This window comes from Panthera uncia, chromosome A2 (genome assembly GCF_023721935.1).
Source record: "Panthera uncia isolate 11264 chromosome A2, Puncia_PCG_1.0, whole genome shotgun sequence".
In the NCBI taxonomy this organism is placed as follows: Eukaryota; Metazoa; Chordata; class Mammalia; order Carnivora; family Felidae; genus Panthera; species Panthera uncia.
In genome coordinates, this window is record NC_064816.1 from 139,881,896 (window position 1) to 139,896,178 (window position 14,283).

General features: G+C 55.6%; 3 protein-coding genes and 1 long non-coding RNA gene across 16 annotated transcripts in view; 2 read left to right on the forward strand and 2 right to left on the reverse strand.

Moving 5' to 3' along the window:
* Positions 1-1,866, reverse strand: part of LOC125930133 (uncharacterized) — a 15,181-nt gene extending 13,315 nt beyond the window's left edge. For 12 of the 13 annotated variants that reach the window (XR_007460075.1, XR_007460072.1, XR_007460074.1 and 9 more), the window contains exon 1: positions 1,746-1,866. This is a non-coding gene — a long non-coding RNA (uncharacterized LOC125930133). Of the gene's footprint in view, positions 1-1,723 lie in introns of all 13 variants that reach the window. The other variant, XR_007460070.1, reaches the window with a different exon arrangement.
* A 111-nt stretch (positions 1,867-1,977) lies between these two features.
* On the forward strand, positions 1,978-5,155 carry ATP6V1F (ATPase H+ transporting V1 subunit F). The gene is made up of 2 exons (XM_049641811.1): positions 1,978-2,239; positions 4,683-5,155. Exons 1-2 carry the CDS (start codon positions 2,082-2,084, stop codon positions 4,882-4,884), a joined length of 360 nt encoding a protein of 119 aa, XP_049497768.1. The 5' UTR covers positions 1,978-2,081; the 3' UTR covers positions 4,885-5,155.
* Positions 5,156-5,240: 85 nt separating this feature from the next.
* On the forward strand, positions 5,241-7,890 carry ATP6V1FNB (ATP6V1F neighbor). The gene is made up of 2 exons (XM_049641810.1): positions 5,241-6,133; positions 7,718-7,890. The coding sequence occupies exons 1-2, from the start codon at positions 5,566-5,568 to the stop codon at positions 7,825-7,827; spliced, it is 678 nt and encodes a 225-aa protein (XP_049497767.1). The 5' UTR covers positions 5,241-5,565; the 3' UTR covers positions 7,828-7,890.
* A 100-nt stretch (positions 7,891-7,990) lies between these two features.
* LOC125930468 (collagen alpha-1(I) chain-like) lies at positions 7,991-13,944 on the reverse strand. Its single transcript, XM_049642297.1, has 9 exons — positions 13,819-13,944; positions 13,666-13,752; positions 13,428-13,589; positions 12,281-12,348; positions 11,863-11,966; positions 10,225-10,286; positions 8,763-9,914; positions 8,224-8,647; positions 7,991-8,115 (listed from the first exon to the last, which is right to left on the reverse strand). The coding sequence occupies exons 1-9, from the start codon at positions 13,942-13,944 to the stop codon at positions 8,000-8,002; spliced, it is 2,301 nt and encodes a 766-aa protein (XP_049498254.1). The 3' UTR covers positions 7,991-7,999.
* Positions 13,945-14,283: the final 339 nt, after the last annotated feature.

Genomic DNA, 14,283 nt, shown 5'->3' on the forward strand with positions numbered 1-14,283 from the left:
GAGAGAGAGGGAGGGAGGGAGAGAGAGAGGGAGGGAGGGAGAGAGAGAGGGAGGGAGGGAGAGAGAGAGGGAGGGAGGGAGAGAGAGAGGGAGGGAGGGAGAGAGAGAGGGAGGGAGGGAGAGAGAGAGGGAGAGAGGGAGAGAGGGAGAGAGGGAGAGAGAGAGAGAGAGAGAGAGAATCCTAAGCAGGCTCCGCCCCACCAGTGCAGAGCCTGACATGGGGCTGTAACCCACGAACCGCTAGACCATGACTTGAGTGAGACACTTAACTGGCTGAGCCACCCAGGTGCCGCACCAGGGCCTCTCTTTATTGTATGTCTGACCTCCTCCCCGTGATATTTTTTTCACCCTCCCCTCCATCCTGCAGGGAGCTCCTTGAGAACAGAAATCATACTTTATCTTGCGTCCTCAGCCTCTTCAGGGCCACATGTGATAAACGCTGATTGAATGATAAATGTACCCAGCTCCTCACTTCACCTGTTATAACCACTAAAGGCAGGATCCATTCTCTTAAGTATCCTGCCATCTGTGACCATTGTGGGCCAGTTCTGTGCCAGGCACTAAATCGGGTGGTTCTACACCCACCCTTCCTCATTCTCTGCCCTCCCTCCCCACTAACTCCAGATGTGAGCACTTTCCCAGATGGCCTGCTGGCCTCCTGAGCATCAGCTGCCTTCCACCTGTGTGTCTACAGACATCCAGCTGCTCTTCCCCAACCACGATATGGCCCTGGGTGCTGAACATTTAAGGGCTCTATCTCACTTAATCCCAACAGCCCTATCAGGTGGGCATACTATTATCTGAAGAACTCAAGGCCTTGAAAATTTTGCTGATAAACCCAAAAATCATGCCTCTAAATAGTGGGGCCAAGATTCAAACCAGGTGTGCCCAAATCCCAAAGCCAATCATACAAATAACCACTAGATGAGACCATCTGGAGGTTTCAAGCACTGTAAACTCACAAACCACATGCTGAACACCAGGATGCCTGTTTGTTAAAATGGAGGAGGAAAGCTGGACCTTTCTCTTTCAGTCTGTATTTCACAGAGCTCACTCTCTCAGGAATGTTACTGCCATCCACCCGGTTGCAATGGCCAGAAAGCCAGGGGTCACCTGGGTCTCTCACTCCCCAAACACATCCAATCTGAAAACCAGTTTTGCCCATTCTGTCTCTAAATAAATATCTCTTGACTCCATCTCCACATTCCCATTATCACAGCCTGAGTTCTGGCCACCATTATCTCTAACCACAGTGGTATCCTCCTGCAGTCTTGCCTCTGCACACAGCACCGGGACAGCACTAGCTCTAGAACACCTGCCTCAGGACACCATTTTCCAGTGGCTTCAGGATAATTTGTCCTCAGGATAACTTCCAGATTCTTTAACTCTTCTTGAGGGCACTCGTGCTCTCTAGTCACTAAGCCTTTGCATATGCTGTTCCTCTTACCTAGAACACTCTCTTGTCCTTATTTCTATCCCGTGCATCCTTCTGGCGACCTTCTTTGAGCACCCTTCCCCTACCCCTCTGTGGGTTAGTTATGCCTTCAGTGGATGCTTCCATGTACTTCTCATATTTTAGCATTAACAAACAGCTTTGTAACTGCCTGTTCACTTGAAACCCCACCTCCCTAGTCAGTGTCACCATTAACTTGTTCAATCTTTTATCTACTAAACAAATATGTACTGGTCGTTAACTGTGTGCCATAGTTAAAGACTTACGTACACGGTTCAGGCTCGGACCTTACCCTCGAGAACAGAAACTACGTCTTTTCTTCTGAGGTCTCAGGGTCTAACAGCGCTAGGTTCAACAGGTTTACTGAACGAGCGATGGAACGCGCCTGCGTGAGTCCGTGGTGCCGCACGTCCTTCTGGGACTCGTAGTCCCCAGGTTAGGGCCTCTCTTTACGGCGCAGGCGTATTCAGATTGAGGCCGTGTTTCTATTAATACGCATGTCCCGGAGGCGGAGTGGTGAACTGCGCAGGTCTAAAGGGTGGAGGTGCGATTGAAAAGGCGGCGCACTGCGGGGGTGGGGCTTCGGGGACTTCAGGCCGTCTCTACTGAGCTCTATCTGTCTGCGAGAATGGCGGGTAGGGGGAAGCTAATTGCGGTGATCGGAGACGAGGACACAGTTACTGGCTTCCTCTTGGGCGGCATAGGGGAGCTTAACAAGAACCGCCACCCTAATTTCCTGGTGGTGGAGAAGGATACAACCATCAATGAGATCGAAGACACTTTCCGGTACGGTAGCCCGTGAGGCCTGAATGGGTCCCTCTGCTTCGGGTCGGAGCGAGGGGAATAGGTGGGGGCAGCTCGGAGCCCCGGCAGTAGGGGCCTGAGAGGGGCTTCCAGACCCTGCCCTCGAGGGTCAAGGAAGTCGGTCCGGCCGCCCTTCCGGGGGAGGCCTCTGTGCCCCAAGTTCTCTTTCTGCACTCCGGGGGACCCGGGTTATGTCAGGTCCACGAGCTCATCCCTCATATGACTGTGTGTCAGGAAAGAAGGGGAACAGAGCTCGTGACAGGCGCCGCCCCTCGGCCCAACCGGCCCCTGGGACCTGCCTCAGCTCTTTTGGGAGTTGACCCCTAAAGGAACCACACACTGGGCGAACACCTAGGCAGTGGGGTCGGGCTTTCTTGTATTTTCATGCCCTTCAGAGGCTCACAATCATCCTGTAAGGTAGGGGTTATTATTCCCACGTACAAGTGGGAAAACTAAAGCTCAGAGAGGTTAAGGCACATTCCAAAGTCACACCATTTGGAAGAGAGGGAGTGGAGATTTGAACCCTAGGCCAAACTCTCTTAAGCCAGGTCCACACTCTTCAGTCTTGGAATTTCCCATTGTCCTGAGCATAGCCTGCAGAATATTAGGACTGTATCCTACTTTGTGCTAAGACCTTGCCTTTTTTTTTTTTTTTTTAATCAAAAGAAGAAAAACTTCATGTGCGTATGGCATGATCAGTACAGAGAATATAAGAATCTTTTCCCCTCCCCGACTTGCACTCTGTCTCTCTCTCTCTCTCAAAAACAAATGAAATTTTTTTTAAAAAGGAGGGGTTTGTGCCTGGGTGGCTTAGTCAATTGAGCGTCCGACTTCGGCTCAGGTTATGATCTCCCGGTTTGTGTGTTCGAGCCCCACATGGAGCTCTGTGCTGACAGTTCAGAGTCTGGAGCCTGCTTCAGATTTTGTGTTTCCTTCGCTCTCTGCCCTTCCCCGACTTGTTTGTTCTCTCTCTCTCTCTCTCTCTCTCTCTCTCTCTCCCCCCCTCCCTCCCTCCCTGTCAAAAATAAAATTAAAAAAAACTTTTTTTAAAGAATCTTTTTAAAAAGCCACCAGAATAAGTGAATTTAGCAAAAAGACCTTGCATTTGAAGTCCTCATTTCCTGCTCTGGGTCAAGAGTGATAGCTTCATAGTGTGGATGTGGGCATGTCCCTTAACTCAGGAGGTGTCCTGGTGACTTGAAACGAGGATGCCAGCCCCCTGTGCTTTCTCACCCCTTCTCTAAGGCCCCTGTTGCCAAGTCTTAGGAACAAACCACTCTCCCCTGTTTTCCCCTAAACAGTCCAGCCTTGAGCTGCTGGCTGAGACTGGATCCTGCTGCCTGGGGATGATAGGCCCTGAACTGGCCTGATCTCTAAGCATTCTGGTAAAGTGACCCAAGTTGTCATAGGAGAAGGACAGATTTTACTCCAAGACCATTCCATGTTTCCATCCAAAGGGACCCAGAGATCAATCATCAAGTCTAACTGGCCCTCGTGCCTGGCACAGAGCAAGTGCTCAGCAAAAATAGTTTATTTATAGATATATATTTTTTTGACGTTTATTTGTTTTGAGAGAGAGGGAGCTCATGCCAGTGTGTGAGCAGGGGAGGGAGGGAGGGAGACAGAGAGAGAGAGAGCAAGAATCCCAAGCAGGCACTGCAGTGTCAGCACAGAGCACAACACAGGGCTCCATCCCACAAACTGTGAGATCATGACCTGAACTGAAACCGAGAATCGGTTGCTTAACTGACTAAGCTATCCAGGCGCCCCAGTAGTTTTTAATATATTAATGCCTGGGTGATTACAAGAAAGGAAGATCCCAGTGCTAGGTCCTCTCTGTGGGGAAAGGATGATTTTCCTCTTCCTATGTTGTATTCTTAGCTCATGCCAAACTTCAGCATAGACCTTAAGGCCTTTAGTGGTCTCATCAGCCCCTTTAAAGAAATTGTTTTCCTTTGAAAAGTTAAGGTATTCGTGTGGTTTGCAAATTAATATTTCAAAGGTATACATATTGAGAAGTCTCACTCCTACCCCCATCTATTTCCACTTCTTTACCTCCCTTCTCCGCCCCTGGAAGCGCTTCATTCCTTATCTTCCTGCTTTTTTAAATGTACATACTAGGGACAGACATACATATTCTTATCCTCTCTCTTTTTCACACAAACGCAGCGTACAGGTCACATCAGCCTGTGCCCTAATCTTCAGCACCAGCTCACTTGGGAGCCTTCCAAGCAGGGGAGGTGGAAGTTACCCCTGACAGCCAGGGCCCCTAGATTTTGAGTGAAGTTGGTTCTGGTTAGAATGGAGAGAGTTCAGTCTAGCAACCTTTGCCCTTGGCCTCTGCACTCGCTGGGTCAAGCACGTTTGCCTCCGCCGCCCGGCCTCACCACCTCGGAGTGGGCTCCCTTCTCATTTCTCCCAACAGGCAGTTTCTAAACCGGGATGACATCGGCATTATCCTCATCAACCAGTACATCGCAGAGATGGTGCGGCACGCGCTCGACGCCCACCAGCGCTCCATCCCAGCCGTCCTGGAGATCCCGTCCAAGGAGCACCCCTATGATGCCGCCAAGGACTCCATCCTGCGCCGGGCCCGGGGCATGTTCACAGCCGAAGACCTGCGCTAGGGCCCTCCCTACAGCCAGGCAGCTCCTCCCCAGGCTTGCCCTCAGTCCTTCTGTGAGTTTTGAGCCTCTGATTTCCAATTCCCGTGCCCCTGCCCACTCCATTAAGAGGCTAGGTGAGGGGCTTCCAGGTTGCTGGGGCTCTGCCATTAAAGTCAAGGCTGGTTAGGGAGCAGGACGCCTGAGTGTCTTCTCTCCACCACCTCTTCCCTGTGCTGTTACACGGTGTCATTGTTGATGTTAAATTAAAGTAACATTATTGTTTCTCTCCAAACTGAGGCTGGGTGCTAGAAAGGACACGCGTGGGATGAGGCTCTTGGGGAGATTCGACTGGCAGGGCTGGAAAAGCTTCTGCCAAAGATATAGGCATAGAAGAGTTGCACCAGGAAGATTGTCCCAGGAGGTCATAACTCAGGGATGGGTCCTCTGAATCAAGTGACCAGCTCTGGTGGGGAGGAGCGGGAGGAGGCTTGTGTCCAGGCCTCTGGCTCCCCCACTTCAGTCTCTTGGGCTGGGAGGGGACCTGACCCCAAGGGGCTGGAAGCAGAAACACAGGAAACCTAAAGGCCTGTGATACGAGACTGAGCCCGGATCCCGCAAGAGGTTTGGAGATCGAGGCCTTTCTCTGGCGGGCCCTGGCCTGAGGCTGCCTGTGGATCAAGGCACGTGAGGTCTGCTAAGGGCATGGCAAATAGAACCCTGGCCCTATGTGAGGTGAGGCCTGGTTGCCGGGTGACTCTCCGTGGCAGCCACCTGCTGTCCGAAGGACTCTGCCTCCTGTGTTCACCCCTCAGCTGCAGCCACCCTGCTACCTCTCCTGCCCTTGCTACCATGTCACGGCAACTCAACATGGATACGCTGCGGCAGAACTTCTGGAAGGAGGAATATCTGAGGGAGAAGATGTTTCGCTGTGAATGGCACCGCAAGTACGGGTCGACGGTGAAGGCCAAGCAGAAGGCTAAGGCTGCAGCCCGCCTACCCCTCGCGCTGCCCACCCTGCACCCCAAAGCCCCTCCCTCACCCCCACCTGCCCCCAAAGCGGTGCCTTCCACGACCCCCGGCCCTCCCCTGGAGACGCCCATTCAGTCCGAAATGTATCCGGTACTGCCTGCCACCCGGGCCCTGCTGTACGAAGGCATCTCCCACGACTTCCAGGGGCGCTACCGCTACCTCAACACCCGAAAACTGGACGTGCCAGAGATGCGCTACCTCTTCCCCATCACCACCAACTTCATATACGGCTGGCAGCTGGGTGAGCCCCAACCTCCCAGAGATTATTCACTTCACAAACACGGAGCTCCTGCCATGAGCCAGGCCATGCTGTCGGCCCTAGGCACACAAGACACATGGATGGGGGTGTCCATTCTCGCGGGGGGTCCAGGCCGTAAACATAAGACAAAGGAAACATCTGAGAAGGACAGGTTCCATGACGAGACTAGGGAGTGATGGGGGAGAGGGGCAGGCGGCATGAGACGTTTTAGATGGGATGTCAGGAAAGGCCTCTCGGAGGACCAACCTAAGGGCTGGAAGCTAAGTGACACAACGGAGGAACCCAAGTGGGGGAGGAAGCCGTGGAGAGTTTTAAGCAGGTGAATGGTACTGATAGGATACTAACTGTTCTGTAAGTAATGGCTTTTTCAGAGAAAGAATCCGCTCTGGCAGATGAGGTCTGCATCTATTTTGAGTTATCCTGGCAGGGAGGATAATGGCTTGGGCTAGGGTGATTAGCAGTAGAGCTGAGGTAGATTCAGGCTATGTTTTGGAGGAAAAATCCCTGAAGCCTACTGATGGATTGAATGACAGAAGGAGACAGAAAGCCACGGCGAAGCGCAGGTGTTTGGCTCAAGCAGCTGGACAGGGAAGACAGAGGAGCAGGGCTGGAGGGGGTGTGAAGACAGATGAGCCCCGGCCAGGCTGGAGGTGCCAGTGCAGTGGCTGTGTACGGAAGTCCCCCCTCCGGAGTGAGGTCAGAGCTGAAGGTGCACATTGGGGGGCAGCAGAATATAGGTGCTATTTAAAGCCTGAGGTGGGACAAGCTCATCCAGGGATCTCCAGGTGCTGGAATCTGACAGGAGAGGCCAGGGGCACAGAGAAGGGTAGGGGAGGCGGTTTTGGTGGGAAGGCTATCCATCTGGACTGAGTCCGCTTTTTCTGGGAGGCTGGGTCAGTGGTCCTCATCAGGGAAGAGAGTGGGGAGACAGCAGTGTAGTGGGAGATGAAGTTATGGCATGGGAAAGGGACTACACCAGGGAGTGTTGCGGGATTGCTGGGTGACGCCACGTCCGTCCCTTTGCTATTTGTAGTCATGAATTTCAAGTGAGACTACGCAGTCATGGGTTTTTCTCCACAGGCTTGAATGCCATCCACAGGTAGACGGTTGGGATAAACACAGTTGACATTTTGCCTGAAAAATTCCCCCCGCTTTCCCCAGGGTGCTAAAGGGAGAGGAAAGAGTTTTCCAACAAAAGCAGGAAGCAAGTCCCAGGGGAACAGGAGGTAGAAGGAAGCCCTGTCTCTCCCAGAGACGTTTAGCTCTGTCCCTACGATAAGCAGTGCTGGGTGTCCCACCACCCACTCTGCAGAGGACCCTGAGGTGGGGGAAATAATGGCACATGGCTGACTGGTTCTGCCCTCGCTGCTGATCTGGGCACCCAGCCAGCTCCTTAGTTTGCCCACAGCTCCCATTCCTCAGAAGCACTTTTTATTCCTTCACAAAGGATTCAAAGTGGATACAATACAGGCAGATTCCTAGGGCTAGGAAGGCAGGGCTCCCATGCTCTGGCCAAGTTCCCTTTCCCAGGACCCATCATTCCTGGCCTCTGACATTTTTTCCCAGGCCCCCCGGTGAAACAAGAACTGGTCTCCTGTAAGATGTGCCGCATCGAATCATTCTTCCGAAAGAATGGGGCCTTCGCACTGCTTGACCCCCGGGACCTGGCTCTCTGACCTTGGCCGGGCAGTGGAGTTAGGGGAGAGAAGACGAAATAACACGCCTTCTAGTGGGACTGAGCTGCTGTGTGTGTTTCTGGCCCTCCCAGGCCCCGAGGCAGCGTTCGGGGCCTTTCTTGGAACTCCCTCTAACCTGCACTTGCTTTTTCTTTAATCCCCATCTCTTTAATCATCCCTTTGAGGATTCAGCAATGACTAGATGGGGCTGCGAAGGGCGAGGGCTCCTCTTCTGGCAAAGGGTCCTCAGTGCGAGGCCACAGTAGCTGCTGGAAGTTCTGGGTGTTCCTGAAAGAGAGTGGCCGGTTATTCCAGATGTCCGAGAAAGAGAACCATCTCGCTCGCTCTCCCTCTCGAGGAAGATCGCCCCAGAAGCCTCCCCATCCTCCCCCTCACCTGGCCCCGAGGGCCCGCAGCCGCCGGGTCCTCTCCCGATGCACTTGTTGCAGCTGCTGCCGCAGGGCTCGCCGCTGCCCCGCCGCGTCCTCCTGGGGCGGTGCAGAGCGCTGAGCGCCCCGGCCTTGGACCCCGCGGGCTTGATGGAGCCAGCAGGGGGCAGCACCCTGACTGACGCCCCCCTCCCGCCCTCTGTCGGGGTCAGTGCAAGTGTGCACTCAAAGGCATCCAGGAGGCGCGCCCAGCTCGGACCCAGCCCTCCCCTCCCCCATCCCCGCGTTCCCCCCGCCCTGGCCCTGATAGTGGTGACGCCACCGCCTTCTGGGAGCCTTGCCTGTGGCGGGAGCTGAGCTGGGCTGGGTGGGGGCCCCAGAGGGTGCACCCGGCAGTGGCGGTTCCTGGCGATGCGGAGGCATTCCAAGACCTGGGGGGGGGGGGGGGGGGGGACGGCGGGGAGACGGCTGTCAGCGGCCGGCCGACCGGCCGGTCCTCGGCGGGCCCCGCCTGCCTCAAGCCGGCCGGCAGGTGCGGATACGCACCCGGAGCCGCTGCTGCTCGCGATCCTGCCGCCGCCGGCGCCTGGCCGCGCGGTGCAGCTCCAGCAGCCGCTGCAGAGCGGTCTCCTGCTGCACCGCGCTCACGCCCGCCGACGCCTTCTCCCTGCCCGGGGGCCGGGGCCACGCGGCCTTCGAGGCCTCGGGGGCCTCCGCGTCGCCCCTCGGCTCCCCGCCGGCGCCCGGCACCTGCTCCGCCGGGCCTGGGCTTTCTTCCCGATCCTGAAGCCCGTGCGGGTAGGGCACCAGCCCTGGGTGCCCCCGGGGAGCTGGGGGGCGCTCCTGCTGCCCCGAGCTCCCAGTGCTTGGGGCCTCTAGCGTCTCGGCCCCTGGCCTTGGGAGCAGCGGCGGCCGGGTCGGGGGCCTCGGGGGTGGAAGGGGAGTCGGTACCCGCTCCCCGGCGGCCCTCTGCTCTCCCGTGCCCGGTGCTGACTCTCGCCGCTGGGCGGCCCTTTCCCCGGAGCCAGGGCTCTCCCTACCCCTTTGCTGTGGCATCTGTTCTCCCAGGGACCTACAGAGATCCCTAGAAATTCCCAGGGAGCCCCCTTCCTCCGGGGGTTGTGTAGGCACCTCTCCCTCAGCCACCTCCCAGTTAGGGCCTGGGGAAGTCTGAAGGGTCTTCATTTCCGGGTCTTGTGGCTCCTGGAGAACCTCCGTTCTCTGACACTTAGGGCTATTTCCTCTTTGACCTTGAGGAGACTCTCTCCTCTCACTCTGGGGAGCCTCACACCTGGGATACTCCGAGACCTCCTCCCTCAGAGCCTGAGTGGCCTCCGCACTCTGACCCTGGTGTGTCTTCTCTCTGTGTCTGGAAGGAACTTCTTTGCTCTCCCCCCGGGGGGCTTCCCCTCTCTGACCCTGGGGGCTCTCTTCTTTCTGCTCCTGAAGGTCCCCCTCTCTCTGCCTCTGAGGAATCTCAATCCTCAGCAGTTTCTGAAGTTCTGCTCTCTCCCGGCCCAGGCTCCAGCCCAGCCCCTCCAGGGGAACCTGGGGTTCTGGCAGGCCCCGGGAGGGCAGGCCCGAGAGCCTTGGGGCTCCCTGAGTGAGCTTTCGACCGCCTACATTCACGGATGGCTGTTGACAGGGCCTCCGGGTTGTGGGTCCTGCTTGTCTCCTCTCTGCCCTCTGGGCCAGGTTCTGGGAAGCAAGAGCATTTGGGCCCAGGCTTGTGAGGGAATCCCGGTGCCAGGCCCACTTCCCCCAAGGGACCCTGGAGACCTCAGTGGCTGTCCTAGTGGGCCTCACTTCCATTACAGCCCTCGCCTGATTCCTGAATTCATTAAACTTATTTTATGTTGTGTAAAAGGTACTTCAGTGGCGGTCCCTTCTTCCCCCTGGCTATAGGAGGTAGGACCACCTCCCCCCAGTAGGCTCCTCCCAGGCAGACCCCACCCCTGCTCTTCCCAATCCGAGAGGGCCCTTGCCCAGGGCACTTTGACTCTTTCACCTTGAACTCAGAACTTCCTGGGTCCCCAAAGCTGGTGGTGGGGTTCAGCTCTTGTAGGCAGCCTGGGGGAGAAAGACCAATGTCGGGAACCCTCTGCTCATGCCCCAGCCCCTCACAGACATTCCACCTGAGCTGGAACCACGAAGCCTAGGGAGTCGCCAGCACAATGAGAGAAGGGGATGCCCTGAGGACTGATGTTTGGACTCCAAGGCTATGACCTTTCATGGGTCCACTAGTCTTCACGTTGCCTGTCATGTGCCTGCTTGTCGGATTTGCCTGCCAGCAGCCGACCACATCTTCCTCATCCTCCCAGCTGAGGCAGGACACCTTAGAAGAATCTGCACACCCCTGTCCTCAAAACCACCAGAGGATGCTTCGGGGCAGGAAGGGTCTGTTGGCCAGCTTGTCAGGCCCTCATAAGAACACCCCCCTTCATCCTGGTGGGCCCGCGTAGGCCCATAAAGAAACCTACTGTATACGCCTTATTTGACTGTTATTAAGAAAAACCCTCTGTAGCTCTTTCTTGGTTGCTGACAGTGAAATCAAATGAAACTCAAGAAATGAAATTTTCGGCTGGAGCCTGGCCTAAAAACTGCAAGTTTCATAATTAACAAAAGACATCTAAAAAAAGAAATGAAATGTCACTGCTCCCTTGCAGCTGTGGAGGAAGGAGAGTCATCCTGCCTCCATAAAAGTAGTTAAAAGAACTTGATTTCGTAAGGTCCTAAATGGAGAACTTTCACAAGTCTATTCCATCTTTATGAATATTCACACATCCCCATTGCATAACAGTAACCAAATGGGCATGTTCTCTGTGAAAAGAAATGTCTTTTGAAGAATTTTTGAGCAAAGGAGTCTGTGACCAGGCTCCCAAGCCTGTAGAAATCATTGCCATGAACAGGGAACATAACCCCCAAAACCTGTCCCCTCACAGTTTGATTTGTTGTCTTACTTGATAGTTTATTTCTCTGGTTATAGTGTTGTCATTGGTATCTCTGTTTCCCCAAGAGATCCTCTATCTGTAAAACTTTCCGTCAGTCAGAAAAACGAGCATTGGTGCTTCGCTCTTCTCTCACGCGCACGACGGAACAATTAAAGGCTTATGGCTACACTAGGCTAATTTAACAAATAACTGGAGAGTCTGTTCCCTTTAAATTAATAGGCCCAGGGTTCACAGCGTCCATCCCATAGAATTCGAACTGCCTGTTTACGGTCACATTCTCGCTAGGCTGTGATCTCAGTGACAGGGACCAAGCAATGGGGCCGAGTCTCTCTTGTGCTCTGTATGTTCTGGGTGTCTGATGCGAGGGTAGGATGCAGGGGCAGGAGCTGCTGTTCCGGTCCCCCCTCCCTAGGCCGCCGTGAACAGTCCTTCCCAGCGCGTTCTGCCCCCCCCCCCCCCCCCCCAGTTTAGCTTCAGAATCCTCCTGGACCCTGTCCCTGGGACAGCTGCTACCAACCAGGTGGAACTAGGACATAAAATAAAACCTGCTTGTTGTCCCTGGGTGCTCCTGGCACCCAATGTAAAGTATGAGACAAAGAATGAGTGAGGAGGGGACTGGGATCCTGGCACTTGGGATGAGGACTTCCCACCTCCTCCAGCTCTAGTCTGGCCACCCGGCCAAGGTGTCCACGTACCAGGTGTGGACTCTGCAGGCAGAGCAGGGCTCGCCCACCTTGGGTCTCTGTGACTCGCAGCTTCACCCAGATCCAGGGCTGATGATGGGACTACCGCCAGCCCCCTGCGGGAGTACAGAGGCTGTTTCAGATACACCTCTCACAGCCCACGGGCTCTGGAAGGGGAGGCAGCCTGTCTGCCAGTCTCCCCACCCCAGTGCAGGGCAGCCTCTCCCAGCCCCTGCACCCACCACTGGATCCCAGCAGCTGGAACTCGGGGTCACCCTTTCCAGGGGCTGTGGGGGCCCCAGGATGAGCCTTGGGCACAAGAAAGAGATGCTAGGCAGGGCCGTGGAAGGAGATAGGAAAAAGGGTCCAGTGCTTGGCCCTTTTGTGTGGCAACACGAAACAAACAGGATTTCCCAAGAGAAAGACTCACCCCTCAGGAAGCTGATGGTTCTGGCTCAGGGAGTCCCCAGCCTGAGGCAATGGGCATGGCCTGGAACTCTGGAAAGTTTGGAGGGTGCCCTAGTCCACAGGGCATCATTCCCCAGTGTGGTAGGCAGCCTTTAAGGTGGCCCCCAATGATCCCTCCTCCTGGTATCCAAGCCCATGTATGACCCTGTCCTCTTCCCCTCCTTGTGAGGAAATGGAGCTCTCCTGCCCACTCGAGCCTTCAGATGAGACCGCAGTCGTGACCAACAATGTCAGCTGGACACTTCCTTAGCAGTCACCATGAACACCCCCTCTTGCTACAGCTGAGGATGCCTTGGCTCTCAGAGATGGCCGTCAACTTGCCCAGAGTGCCTTGGACAACTGGTGACTGGGAATCAGACTAGGAGGCACGGTCCTAGTTCCCAGTCACCATAGCACCCTCCCTCCTAGACGGGTCAGCCCAGCCACCATCCCTGAAGGGAAAGGTCCGTGCACCCCGGGCTAGGCATCAGTGCCTCTGCCCTCAGGAGCCATGCCAGGCTCGCGTCCCTCCCATGCTGCAGCCGTGTCTAAAGTCTTCTAGGGGTGCCTGGGTGGCTCAGTCAGTTAAGTGTCCAACTTCGACTCAGGTCATGATCTCACAGTTTGTGAGTTCAAGTCCCGCGTCAGTCTCTGTGCTGACAGCTCGGAGCCTAGAGCCTGCTTCAGAATCTGTCTCTCTCTCTCTCTCTCTCTCTCTCTGCCTCTCCCCTACTCACATTCTGTCTCTCTCTCTCTCTCTCTCTCAAAAATAAATAAACATTAAAAAAAATTAAAAAAAAAAAAGCTTCTAGATGTCACCATGCAGTTGATTTGACGCAGATAGTTGTTAATTGCAACATGGTAATAGCCTGTATGTAGTTAACAGGTCCTGGGTGCCACTAGACCCTTTCCATGGATGAGTTCACTGGTGCTCCCTCTGAGTGAGATCTACTATCGTCCCCATTTTGCAGCTAAGAAAACAGAGGCTTACAGTCCACGGGGAGCATCAAAACAGAGACCCAACCCAGGTCCATATGTGCCCAAAGCCCACACCCCATTCACCTTCCTCCCCACCACAATCACCCTGATGTCACACTGACCCCCTTGCCTTCAGCCATGCCCCTGCTCACCCAGCTGTTCGGCTGCTCGGGGCCCCTACCCATCCTACCACGGGGCTTGCTGAGCTGGCTCCATGCACACTGGGCCCGGTCCCTCAGACCGCAGAGCTGGGCCCGGGGGGGCCAGAAGAGGCCCAGCCCCGCCCCAGTCAGCAGCTCCAAGTCCCACAGGAGCTACAAAAAGACGCATTGCCAGAGCATGAAGGGGTGCCCGCACTGCCCTCTGCCATGCCCCTCGGCCAGCCCCTACCTGTTCCTGGGCCCGCCGGCTCCGCTCCATCTCCAGCAGCACAGTGGGCAGCTCCAGTCCCGAGGGACAGGCCCGACTCTCTTGCACCTGGGGGGACAGGATGGCATCAGGCCTCCACCGTGCCCTTTGGAGACAATGCCCCACCTCCCTCACCTGCTGCAGCGCAGCCTGGAGTGGGCCCAGGCCCGCAGGGCATCTAAAGAGGTGCTGGTACAGAGCTAAGGCCTGCTTTTGGCTACAAGGGAGCCCTCGGCCGCCAGGAGCGGCTGCCTGTTCCATGGGGTTCGGGAGCCAGGGCAGATGTCCCCTCCCTCCTCTCCTCTGCTGCTGGAGCCTGGAGAAGGGAGGACCAGGAATGAGGAGGAGACAAAGGCTCCTGAGCTCAATAATGCAGGGACCTGACATCTGAGCCAGGGCCCGGACCCAGCCAAGTCTCACAGAGACTCTGGGCCGCCTCCGATATGGGTTTCCTGGCTGTGGGGGATGGCAGTGTGAGGGAGAGGTGTCTGCATATGCTTGTTGGCAATCCTGACCGGGTACGTGTTTTACGTATACATGTGAAGCTTGCAACTGCATTATATCCACACGTAATATGCCCAATACGAACAGCGGCTACCA